General features: G+C 37.9%; 1 protein-coding gene across 1 annotated transcript in view; it reads left to right on the top strand.

Annotated features, from left to right (window-relative positions):
- Positions 1–13679, top strand: part of WDFY3 (WD repeat and FYVE domain containing 3) — a 100320-nt gene that overhangs the window by 14859 nt on the left and 71782 nt on the right. The window contains exons 4-9 of the mRNA XM_010008948.1: positions 686–847; positions 2612–2804; positions 5990–6176; positions 7245–7411; positions 10265–10732; positions 12174–12272. Coding sequence (XP_010007250.1) covers positions 686–847; positions 2612–2804; positions 5990–6176; positions 7245–7411; positions 10265–10732; positions 12174–12272 — 1276 coding nt within the window. The remainder of the gene's footprint in view (positions 1–685; positions 848–2611; positions 2805–5989; positions 6177–7244; positions 7412–10264; positions 10733–12173; positions 12273–13679) is intronic.

Raw genomic sequence — 13679 nt, 5'->3', positions numbered from 1 at the left:
AGGAATTGCAAAAAGCAAAGCCAGCAGCACTGATGAACATGTATTATTGTGAATATTTAAGGCCTCTGCTTTTGATGCTGCCCTTCATCAGAGTGCCAATCTCTGGCAATGTATTAGACAGCTGGGTGGTTTGTTTTTTCTGCTCAAATCTGCCTTTATAATTCAGCACATCATCTTATCTGTGTTCACTGTCACCAGCCCACACCCCAATTTGTCTTTTCTTCCCGCTGATGCTTTTATGTTTTCTACTGCCTTGCTCCTATGCCTGCTTATAGCTTCTTGCCAAGTGAATGCATAAATTGAATAGTCCTCCTCCCACTCTCATTTCTACTTCTACAGAGAATAGATAGCTAATGCGGGCTTGGCTGAAGGTCACGTAATTAACTTGTGAGCTTCTGTTGGCAGAGACTTGTCAGTTTTTGTTTCTGTCCTGTGTGTTAACTGCTCCAAAGAGTGGCTGTTAGATGCTATTGTCATGTAAATAAAGTATGAACCTATTTCTTAAGGTTACTATTAGGTAGGCATTCAAGAATAGATGGTAAATCTGTACTGCCATGTGGACACATCACCAAAGGTGTGTGAAAGAAAAAACACCATGTGAGTCAACTGCATTATAGGAGCATGACATTTCAAATATAGTAATATACCAAACTGGTTTTTTTTGCTCTGTTTTCTGTTTCCTCAGAAAACTGTGGACTGCATGACTACAATGTCCGTGCCTTCCACACTTGTTAAATGTCTATATCTGTTTTTTGACCTTCCACATGTGCCTGAGGTAGTTGGAGGAGCACAGAATGAACTACCTCTCGCAGAGCGCCGAGCGCTACTCCAGAAAGTCTTTGTACAGGTAAGAAAGGGTAAAACAGGTTATGGAATTTGCAAGAGGAATGGCAATGCTTCACATGAGAGAACCAGGTTTTGATTTTTCTTGATTCTTCACAGGCTGATGGCTCAGAGTAAGAAGGGTTGTCCTGCAATAACAGTTGAGTTTAAATGTATGTTCCCTCTGTGCTTTTTGTTCTTCTGCCCTCCATGAAAATGCATGCAGCTCTTTTCTGCAGCTGCATGAAAGGAGCAGCATGTTTACTGTTGTTCTGTTTTATTCTAACTGGTCCTAGACTTCGGTATCTTTGGCTGTTACTGATTGAAATAGTAAAAAACACTGGTATTGATTGTAATCTATCAGTTAATTTAATATATGCAGTTTCCCCATTGATTACAGAAATAAGCCATGAATGTAGAAAAAATAATTTTAAAATGGGAATGAACCATCTGAGCTTGCAGTTACTACTACAGTTACACCCATGTTTCCCAGGAAGACCAGGGGTTCCATCTGTCTGGCTCCTGTATTCTGAAGTTTCAACTGGAGATCTTGAGAAGAAATTCCCATATGTTCTCCTGATGAAACTTTTAAAAGTAACTGACAGTTACTGTTGCAAAGGGATGATCATACTACCAGTTTCCACATGTAAATTGGATGCATCTCTTTGTAGGATCATTGTAGCCACATATGCAAAACCATAGAGGTCTATCAGCAATCACATCCCTCAGGGATTTCAAGGTATTGTTAAGTGTTACAGCATTTGAGAGGCATTTTGATACCTGTGCTACAAAAATAAAGATGAGAGCCTTATTCCCACAATGACTAGCCACAGTGTCTGCCCAGTTATGGTCACTGTATGAGAACATATCCATTTATCTCTTTTAGAACTACAGGCTGCCTTCCAAAGCAGAAATCACAGTGTGCTGTGAGCTGTCTTTCAGAAAATGCTTTGCTCTGTTTCAGTCAAAAGAGTTAATAAATAAGCAATGTTACCACATAGTCTCCCCCAATATTTTACAACTCAGCTCTTGTCTGTCTCTCATCAAGGGCTGCAAAGTGGTGCTCTCAGATGAGGTGACTGGAAAGGGTGAGGTTTCAGGTAGCTTTCAGGCTTCCTCCAGATGTAGGCAGCCTTGCAAAATCTTCCTGCAGTTTTCTGAGATGGAGCCTTAGCTTTTCCTGCACAAGACAGGAAATGGACATCAGGTGTCCTCAAAACATGCAGAAAGGGAGTGTAATATATTAATTTTAGTTGCCTGGCTGTGTTTTGTCTTGTTTAAGGAAACTTGGAGACTCAGGTCCAGGAGTCAGTCATCTAGGTGGGTCTACAATATAACCATACTTCTTTGGCTGTTTTCATTTGGCCAGGATGGCATGGGTACTGCTCTCCTGACAATACATCAATAGCCTTCTTCCTGCATTAGGAAGGGATACAACAGTTTGCTTTGCATAGCCTCTGCCTCAGTGCAACATTTAGGCCTGTGAATTAGGTAACGGGCAGATTTTCCAAAAAGGGAATAATCCAGACAAGTATGCTGTGTCAGCCTAGATTTAAATTCAGCAGCTAATCTTTTGCTAGTCATTTTAAACTGAACTGGGACTTGAAGTAGCCATGTGTTGAATAACCTTGTCTTCAAATTACACAAACAACATTAAAAGGGAAAACAGCCAATTGCCTTTTTTTGATATGTATGCTAAATGGAATAATATTTCTCATTTAGTAGGTCTAGACAAAAATAGCAATGACCAGGGTATTAATGCTAGATGTTTAATGACTTCCTGTTTCAGATTCTAGTAAAATTGTGCAGTTTTGTGTCTCCGGCGGAAGAACTGGCTCAAAAGGATGATCTCCAGCTTCTATTCAGTGCAATAACCTCATGGTGCCCTCCCTATAACCTGCCTTGGAGGAAGAGTGCAGGGGAGGTACTAATGACCATATCGCGTCATGGCCTTAGTGTCAACGTAGTGAAGTACATTCATGGTATGTGTCTTTACCCAGTATTATATATTGGTTTTTTTTCTGTTCTTTGCTCATAGTTTTGTTAGTTAAGAAACAGACATGAAAATAGTAGATCAAGGAAAGCCTACAGGCTTTTTTTTTTTTGTACACTTAGACATTTATATACAGGCAAAATTTCAGAGCACTTGTGTAGTGAGAGAGATGTTTGTAGCTGAGTCTGCCTCACCCATATTTCATGTTATGTTGAAAGACATTTTTCTCATATGTTGTGATGTAGAGTTTATGCTAATCAAAAGCAAAGGCTCTCAGCAACTTCAGTTACTGCCTGTGTTGAAAAGCAGTCACTGGGAAGATGCATAGGTTTCTCACTTTTGCTGTGAGTATTAATTCTTAAAAGGAGTTAGTAGTTTTCTGTTCTGTGTTTGAGATAGCAGCAGCAGCTCTTTGCAGAGGCAGAGGGCAAGCTAACAGTGTCTTGTTCACAGCTGCTTGTTTGGGTTTTACTTTAGCTGGCAATAAAAGTGTAGAGACATCTGAGGAAGCCGCAGGAAGAGGAACCAGCTCCATGTGTTCTGCTGACGCAGTTTGAGCTATTAGAAGCCCATGTAGTAAATACTGGTGCATTACGCAAACCAGGGAGAGCTAATTTGGGTATGCTGGGAGAAGGTTCTTTCTCCCAGACATCTTGCTTCTGCAGGAAGAGGCTTAGTCAGGCCATTATAGCCACCACTGATTTGCAATGCAGCCTTCATTATCCAGGGGACAGGGGTCTGGTAATGCAAAATGCCTGGTAATAGCAAAACCTGGGTTAATCAGACATTAGGAAATCCTCAGGTGAGCACAGTATATGGGAAGAGCAACTCCCACTTCAAGGTTCATACTGAAGTGCTTATCGATGGCACCCTTGGAACAGGCAGTTGCCTTCCTCCTATGTGGTCCAGCCCAGCTTCCCTGCACGGTCCCCAGCCCAAGGGTGTTGTCCTAGGGCCTGGTCAAGGAAAGCTCTTTTCACTAAGACTCCAAGCCTCTGCCCAAAGGAGGTGGTCTCTCAGTACCGGTGCTCCAAGAAAGCTGATGTGTACCTGTCCTAAAGCCTGTGTCACAACCTGCTGTGGAGCTTTTGGGACACAGCTGGAAAGAGTCTGGTGGCTGTATGGGTTTGTAGCCCCAACGTTTTCCCTGTCAGCTGGCTGACTAGATTGATCAGCTAGCCTGCATTTCTTCTGCTGGGCCCTTCTCTTCCTCACCTTACCATACAGCTTACAGATTGTGCATCCTGAAGGCCAAAATAAAATAATCTCATGGGTTTAATCCAGTCTGCGAGTTGCCTGATGACTGAAGCAGCCAAAATCATTACATTTTTATCCCCTGTCATTTTTGAGACAAACAGCATTCTGTTTCAGGCATGGAAGCAGTAGAGTACAGGGGTATTCATGTAGCTGCTTACAGATTTTGGTAGCTAAGAGAAGAGTACTTTATTCATCGTGTATCTTTGCAAGGGACTGGTCACAGTCTGTTTAGCAAGGGCAGTTGCCACACTGGTTCATGACAAAGAGCAAGGCAAGGTGTAACACCATAAACCAGTGTTGGAGAGGATATTAGCTGCCTGGGAGCAGCTTTGCATATGAAATACTTGTGTTGCATTAATTTAAAACTGCAAGGGTGTTTAAGTGTGTAGGATTTGAGGTGGGAAATTTGGTAGAATATGTTTCTAGTATTATATTTAGGGCTTTTAGACTGTAGGACGACATAGAAGCATTTGTAGTTTTTAAATTGTAATGACTGGTGAAGTGAGTGAACATTCTTGTAATACATTTTAGCAGTGTACACCTACTGGAAAAAAAAGAAACCTAAATTTTCCTCATACCCCGGAAAGCAAGAAGTTACAAGGCTCCACAAAAACATTTTGAGAGTTTATGAAGTATGTTACCCTTCTCCTACAAAGTTCAGAGAATATTTCAGTCTATTTTTTCTTGTGCTAGCAGCATGTGTCCAGTTCCAGTCAGAAAGATGTGAATGTACAGTGTCTCTTGGAAGGGCATAATAGTCATCAGTTAGGTTTTTTCAGGCAGGACTTCAAAACTGGTAGATACTTTGTGTGTGTCTGCAACAGCCTTTTAGTGGCTTTTTGATGAATGTAGAAGGTGTATGTGTATGCGTGAAATTGTTATGAAGTGTTACAAAGAAAATAACTGGGCTTTGACTGTGTCATTTGGCGTATTGCAACTACTACCATTGTTGCTTCTCTGTTGGATTGACCTGCAGAGGAGTGAGGCTGGCATATCAAAAGATACTCTGTATTCTTTAAAAAGTGAAATAAAATAATGAAGAGAAAACAAGTCAATGTTCCCTTTTGCTTGTTAATAAAAAGAATGAACCTAACTTAAGAGAGAACTACATCTGTCAAGAGGCTCATCTCATATTCAGGAAAAAAGTTAGGACGTTTTGTCATATGCAAAGTATAATCTTTTCACTATCTCATGCTTTTATTTGATCTCTGGGAAATTTTGTTAACCATCTAGCTAGAAATGTTTGCGCTTGTCTTACACGTGCTGCAAAGTTAAATAACAGATAATTGAAGGGAGCAGCATCTTTATAACAGGAATGCAGCTCAATATCTGGCTATCAGTTTGGAAGAACTTTTTGCAGTTGAGCAATGTACTGATGGAGTGTGTGAAGTATGCAGAACAAGACAAGCTGTCTCTTTTTGATGAAAATTTATTGGGCAAGCAAATATGCCATACATGCTAACCACAGTAGTAATAGGAAGATACGGTGTAAAGGATTGTGTGTAGGGTTTTACCTAGCATCAGTAATAGCTTGTGCTTTGTATAACTTGGTGCTTTAAAAAAAAAAAAAAAAAAAAAGGTTTAAAATTATTTACAGTTGCTATATTTGTCTTTTTATTCTGCTGAGTTACCTGGTCAAACTTTTTAGATGAAAACCAGTAATGTCTACACAGCCTCCTCCCTAGAAGAGTAAAGATTTTTAAATGGATGATGGGATTGGTAAAAAGTGTTTAGAGTTCAGGTTCAGATCCAAAGCCACTTGATAATCCTACTCATTTTCAAGTGCTCTGTGATTTAACAATAATGTGATAAGAGATAATTAAATAACATTTACTTTATTGCTATAATTCTTGTTATGCTTCTTGCTGTGATCAATGTCAGTAAAATAATGCATTTCTTAATTGCAATTCTTTTCAGAAAAAGAATGTTTGTCCACGTGTGTTCAGAACATGCAGCAGTCTGATGACCTTTCTCCCCTAGAAATAGTTGAGATGTTTGCTGGACTTTCTTGTTTTCTCAAAGACTCCAGTGATGTATCCCAAACATTGTTGGATGATTTTAGGATATGGCAAGGATACAACTTCCTGTGTGACCTTCTCCTCAGGTATGCAGAAGTGCTTGAAGGAATGTTGACAGATCACTGTGAGCTTTTTCTGAAATGATTTCTTAATAAAGAATAAGTGAAGAGGTTTGAACAAATAAGGGATTAGAGGTTATTATGAAATGACAGATATTAGTACCAACACATGAAATTACATGCATCTCTCCATTTATGAAACTGCATTGTTTAACTTTTTTTATTCATTGGTATTGGTTTATTACTAAATTATTCTGTATGTGCTAAAGCAGATGCTTAAAAACAACTGACACTAAAAAATATAGAAATAATTCAGAAAATAAAATTTTAGCAGCAGCTAGTGATTTTGGGGTTTGATTGGGTATTTTGTTTGTTTTAACATACTATGTAATGAAAAATCACATATGTCAGTGTGGTGCATCCTTCTTAGTATTGAAGACATGCTACTTAGCATGAGGAGAAATTGAGAGCAAAGGAATTGCGGCCTGGGAAGAAGGGAAGGGTGGTGTGAGGTATTTAAGCTCTGGTTTTGCTTTCTCTTTGGCTGGTCTGCTCTGATTTGATTGGTGATAAATTAAGTTTATTTTTTCCCCAAGGCAAGTCTGTTTTGCCTGTGACCATAATTGGTGAGTGAAGCCTCCCTGTCCTTATCTCAATCCATGAGCTTCTAGTTGAATTTTCTCCTCCTCATCCCACAGTGGGGAGAGGAGTGAGCTAGCAGACACGTGGTGCTTTCTAGCCAGCTGGGTATAATCTATGACAAGTATCTAGGTATTTTCCTATCCAGTAGTTTTATGTTTGTAAGAGGATGTTAAAAGTAACTTTCATGTCTGTGCTGCTTTTTAGTAGACTGTTGAATTCAATGAAAGATTTATGAGGTGAATTTCTATGTCATATAAATGTATGCTCTCATTAATCCAGTGATGTTTGACTGACTTAGTGGTATGAAATACGAGCAGAGAACATGTGAAATACTGGAGGAACAGGACAGTTAAAGTGGGGTCTCTAAATTAGAAGTAAAATGGTGGAGATATTAAAATTATTTGATTTGAAATAAACTATTGCTGCTAACTTGATCAATTGTATTTTCTTTAGAATAGAACAGGCAAAAGAGGCAGAATCTAAGGATGCCTTGAAGGACTTAGTGAATTTGATAACTTCCTTAACAACATATGGTGTCAATGAATTAAAGCCAGCTGGTGTTACCACTGGAGTACCTTTCCTACTTCCTGGATTTGCAGTCCCACAGCCTGCAGGCAAAGGTGAGTCGGCTTTCTCCCTCTGTTTGTTTTTTTTTATTATTATTTTATTTTTTAAGATGTGAACAGCAAAACACAGCGGAACATTACAAAATTACACAAACCATTTGCAATTGAGTGTAGGTTCTTTTATGAAAATTGCATATGAAATACTTAGTTCTGTTGGTCTCAAAAGTTCTATTTTGAGGTTGATACCCAATGAAGAAAGTGTGGAGTCTTTGAGGACTGAAGTCATACAACTCTCACTGCAGTGCTGACAGTTTCTCTGTGGACATTTTAAGTGATTATCATAATGAAGAGATGCAGTGATTTGATTTATGGTGTTTTAAGGTTACTAAATTGATGTAAAAGGCCGATGTGCTGGTTGTTTTTCAGGGGACTTTTCTTAGGGGGGAGGTTTTTTTGACCAGATTTGTTTTCAGCTAGCTTTTGTCAGCTTAGGCAAGTGTAACTCATGAGCTGAAATCTGTTGTGTCATCACCAGTGCTCACAGAGTGGTGAAATCTGTGGTATGCTTGCAACCAAAGTAAGTTATGATATGAAGGTAAGGTTGAGGAAGTCTGAGGGGGGAAAGGCTTATATAAAACAAACTTACTTTTCACGTCCTGTTCATGAACTTAAGATTAGAGTAAGTCTTGTATGCAACTAAGGAGTTTGGAATTTAATAGTGACTGTGGAGGTAGTTTGTTGCTTGGACTTTTTAAAGGGATTTATTAATACCAGGGTTACAAGAAAAATTGTAGATTTATAGGGTAATGGATTTACTTTCACTGTTTCTCTTGTGTATTTAGGTTCCTTAGACAATTTCTTTCTCTAGTATTGAGATAGTTCATTGTTCATGGGAATTGTTTTTCCTTTGCACTAAATAGAGAAAGAAAGTGGTAGTAACACTCAGAGCTTAATATTTCTCCATGTTTTGATAACAACATACTAATTTTTGCTTAAGCTAATTAGCTTTTCAGATAGAGTAGCATGAAAGAACCATGGCCTATTGCAATCCCCAAAGGAATTATTTTATTTTATTTTTTCTGGCATTTGTCATGATATCTCTCAGTTCCTTTTACCTGCTTTTCATTCTGTTGGCAAGTTGTCTTTTTTGAAGACCATATTAGCTCATTTTCTTTATTGATTTTATTTAAATCCTTTTAGTTTTTGAACTCTGTTGAACTGCTTAAATTTTGGTTTCTTCAGAGGTCCTGAAGAGTAATTAAATAAACAATTTATTCATCTGCTTGATTGCCTGAAACAACTGTCAATACTAAATCAGAATATAAATAGTTGTATCTGTCACTGCCTAGGTTTCTGTCACATTTAATAAGCTCTAAATCTACTTTTTGACATTTTTCATTGTAAAGAGAGCATGTAAAAATGTCCTTTTAGAAACAAATGTGTGCGACATATAATATTAATATTCTTCCAGTATGTGAAATTCTTCCATCTGAGTTTTTAAGGAAGTTTACTGTTGCCTTCTGGAGAAATACTGACAGTAAAGGTGGTGAGAGTAGACATGAAGATAGGTAAAGTTACTTTAAAATTGGACAACTTAGTTTATAAACCATGAAGAGAGCAGCATTCCATGGAACATATGTAATAAATAAGGATTCTTTGTTCATTAAAGGGTTTTTAAATCAGAATAACAATTTGTTTATAGCAAATTGAAAATCTTGAAAATAAGATTTTACTGTTAGAGCATCCTAAATGTTTTGTTCAGAATGTGTTTCAAGTTGTCACTCCTGGTGGTTTATTTTTCTTATATAATGTTTGCCACTGGTTTTCTGTGTCTTGGGATTTGTCTACCATGACTTGTCCTGTTCCTACAGATGTCTAAAAAGTTGGCTTTGAGACATCTTTTTAGTAGAATATGAATAATATCCTTCCAGAGAAAGTTTTGTGGCCACAGGAAGCTCTCATAAATGATGTATTTTTTTGTTAAATTAATGAGATTTTATTCAACTTGAAGGTACTTATGAGAAGAAATTTGACTGAGCTTTTAAAGATGAGGTCATTGTGTGCTAGTATTGTAGCTACTTTATGCTTTACAACTCTTTGTCTTAGTTCCCTAATCATTAACATCACTGAGCCCTGCCAAAATTTTGTTATTCTCAGAGTAATTCCCAAAGCCAGTCATTCCTGTGCCACCTTCTGATACCACTATGGTCATTCATGCCAGTTGATCCAGACCTGAGCAAGAACAGCCTCTGTGTGGAAGGAAGGCCAGCCTGTCCCTGCCCTGCAGAGTTTCTCTGTGCATAGATCTCTTCTTCTCACAGGCAGTTGCCAGTGAGTGGAAGCAAGGGGATAATTTGGAGGCTATACATGTTGTCTAACTTTGAACGCAGCTGTTGAGAATTTGTTGTGGCTTATTGCTCTTTTGAGTGAGGGGATACAGATGACTGGTACTTTAAACTTTGCCTAACAAATATTTGTAGAGGACAGAACTGTGTTCTGCATTATGGAATACAGACCATGTAACTGTTGGTGTAATGAGTTTTCCTATGGGTGGATGACAGGCAAGCTTTGTTTTGTCTCCAGCGCTGTCTCATTGCACGCTTTAACAATAGGTCAGCTTACATATCTGTTTTAAAGAAATGATCTTTCATTTAGCTGCTTATGTAAACACTTTCAAAGTTGAAGATGGCATCTTAATGAACAGTAGATTGTAGGATTTGCAGTGTAAGTGACCATGCAGAGACTTTTTTGAAGTCAGTTTTAATATCAGTATATATTATGTTATAATTTTTTATTCACACTTAGTGAAATGCATGATCATCATTAGCAAGTGCATTCATTGTTTATTATAATTAAGAACTTCCTCTTCCCTTTCTCTTCTCATCCTACTTTTGTTTCTTGATTTAGGTCACAGCGTGAGGAATATTCAAGCATTTTCGGTCCTCCAGAATGCATTTTTGAGAGCAAAAACCAACTATCTAGCACAAATCATCCTTGATGCCATCATGAATATTTATATGGCGGACAATGCCAACTACTTCATTTTGGAATCACAGCACACATTGTCCCAGTTTGCAGAGAAAATTCCTAAACTTCCAGAAGTGCAGACCAAATACTTTGAGATGCTGGAATTTGTTGTCTTCAGCTTGAATTACATACCCTGTAAAGAACTGATCAGTGTGAGCATCCTTTTAAAATCCAGCACTTCTTTTCAGTGTAGCATCATTGCCATGAAGACACTCCTTAAGTTCACCCGTCATGACTACATCTTTAAGGATGTCTTCAGGGAAGTGGGGCTTCTGGAGGTGATGGTAAATCTTCTTCATAAATATGCAGCCCTTCTGAAAGATCCCACTCAGGCACTGAATGATCAAGGTAGTGTGCACTCTTCTGTTTTGCTAATACGTGTCCTTTTTTGGCTCAAAATGTTTTGTTTTGCCTGAAACTTAAGAGGAAGAATGAGAGAACATGCATCTCAAGGGCCAGGTTCTGCTGGGGGCTGCTGTGTGATCTCAAAGGCTTGTTGAAATTGCATCTCTCATAATGTCCTGCAAGAAGCTCATGGCAAGCTTTGAGGAAAGATGCTATATAAACATAAAAGAGTAGGAGTTCATATTTTCCTTTTTAAATGTTTGGGTTTGTTTTTTTATGTATTGGTTCAATAAATATTTCTTCAAGTGAAGAGAGCAAGTGAAGGAGCAATATGCAGTATCTATATTCTTCCTTCCAAAAAGTAGTTGGGCATTTCATTCTGTTTAGCCTCAGCTTTGAAAAATACTTCAGAGCATGTATCTGAGCTCTTAACAGGAGTATGTACTTAAGCTTGCAGTCCTTTTTATAAGTTGGATATACGTTTTTCCAAAAGCATTTAAAATAAAATTGATAATTACTTATCTCCAGGATTTAACATCTCAGAGATGTTACATAGCTGCTTAGCTTTGCAAAGCATGTGCTGCCAAGGGCCAAATGTGCATACATAAACACACAAGGATTATTGTTTTTAATTCTTTATTCAAACTTCAATTGAGTTAGTGTGCATCAGTGACACTTAATTTATAGACATAATTGTTGGATGCTTAACCTGGGTCCATTGTCTGGAGTTTCATTAGTGAGCGGTAGCAGCTGATTAGAGTTAGAAAGCTTAGTTGCCAGCAGCTCCATTGAAAAACCCAACAGTTCTCAAGTTTTTGTAAGTAAATGAACCAAGCTGTCCTCTGTTTAGGGTGCTACCCTAAGAGTGCATGTGCCCTGGTATTGTGCCTTTCTTCTCACTGCAGTGATTTTTTTTTTTTTTCAGTTTTGTTGGTGTTTTTTCTCTGGAGTGTTACTCTATGTTTATAAAGACACCACTTGCAGTGTTGGTTTGTCTGTTGCACCTGTTGAATTATCAGCACATATACACTAATTACATGAATGTATTTTTATACTTTTGTGTGGAATTTCTTTTCATGTACTGCATACTAAACAAGAACAGATCCTGTTAGTCTTCGACTATGGTTTAGTTTTGTGGCTTCAAGAACATAAGTTGGGGATATGAAACTATGCATACAGCTGCAGTGTCAGCCACTGAGCTCACAGTACTCAAAAGCTTCTGTTTAAATTATTGTCTCTATAAATGAAAGTTTTCAAATTATTAATAGCTAAGCTTTCCCAGGAATGCATGTGTTGAATAAATATTAATTTGCTTTGAAGTAGGGTTAGGCTGTGTGTTCTATGGGGAAGCAAAGAAAATATAAATGTTGGTGGAAAGTATCAAGAAGCATCTTAGAAAAGAGTGATTCATACTATGATTTTGGCTTCTGAAATTATTTTTTAGGGGATTCAAGAAACAGTTCATTTGAGGACCAAAAGCAGCTGGCTTTATTGGTTATGGAGACCTTGACAGTACTACTCCAAGGATCAAACACAAATGCAGGTAAGTAGAGAGACTCCTGTAAAAATATTTGTTTAAAAGTAACTCAGAAGATCATGCCTGAAAGCAAAGCAGTCTGGACTTTCTATCCAAACATATTGAAATATACTTTTTCTCTTGCCAAGTTTTTCTATGAGCAAGAACAGGCATCATAAAGTAGAATGCATAAAATAAAAGATAGTGGTGTTTTTATCTTGAGTTCCTTTTATCTTGAGTTTCTTTGCTATTGTTTACTTGAAGGCAACCACCACCCCCCATCGCTCTCCAACAATACTGTAATAATTTGTAGTAGGGCTTGTAACACAGGTTGTATATCAGAAAATGTAAGCATATAATTGTATGTATAGTTTGCTGTTGACAGGGTCATGTCTACTTAAATGTGATTAAAAATGCTTGCATCTTTAGTGAAATATGGCTTTTAATTTTAAAAGGCATATTCCCAGTCAGTGTGTATAAATAGGGCTCTGTTATGAGTGTCCTCTACATCAGGCAGCTTTGTATTGTGCTTCATCAGCCAAGGATTAACAACATCTAAATAGACAGTAAGTGTATCTCATACTAGTAAAAGCTGTCTCTGAGGCCTTGAGATGACAGATTGAGAAAGAATAATAAACTCTTTTTGTCTGTTCCACTAGATGAAGAAGAAATTAGTGGGTAGGGGGAAACAAACACCAGCCTGCGGAACCAGGAGGTTTCTGGCCTTGGAGGCCATGAGACATCCTTCTTTCAGCAATTTGTTTAGCTTTTTTCCTTTTTCTTAACTCCTACTGGTGTTTTCTGACTTCTGGCTATTTTTTTTTGTTTTCATTTAGGCAGAAGAAATTACAATCTGTGACATATGCCTAAGAATGAAATCCTGAAAGTTGTCCAGCTTGCTTGACAGCTGTTTAAACATTAGCTCCTAGGCTAATGCTGTGAAGCCTGTAACTTGTTTGGGATTTTTTTTCCCCACTTTTGTTTGGGCAAATTTTTTTATTAAAATTTAGGCCCTATGTTGGAGTAATCTCCAGTGTTGTCTATGTCATTTCACTGCTTGTTTTCAAGTTCTATTGCGTTTCAGTTTGTGTTTTCAAACTACATTCAAAGATGGCTTTTGAATTCTTCTCACTGAGTATTTACAATATGTGCCAGCTTGGCTTTGTCTGTGTACTTGATAGGTAAGGTCTTCGTTCCATCAGGAAAGGCATTAGTCACAGCACCACAGATAAAACCCAGTGGCATAGCTTTTGTCAAAACAGAAAGGCATTTCAGCAAAGCATAGGTTACTTCAAGCTGGTGTTTCAGTTAGTTATGTGTTCAGGCTGTTGTGATCTTGTTTAGACTATTTTGTCAGATTGCATACGAGAAAGCCATGGATGACACTGCCAGAAGCTTTAATGAAGTTGAGGTGTTTCCTTTGCCACTTCCCGT

Source organism: Chaetura pelagica, unplaced genomic scaffold (assembly GCF_000747805.2).
Source record: "Chaetura pelagica isolate M959 unplaced genomic scaffold, ChaPel_1.0 scaffold221, whole genome shotgun sequence".
Classification (NCBI taxonomy): domain Eukaryota; kingdom Metazoa; phylum Chordata; class Aves; order Apodiformes; family Apodidae; genus Chaetura; species Chaetura pelagica.
This window is presented reverse-complemented; position numbering and strand designations above follow the sequence as displayed.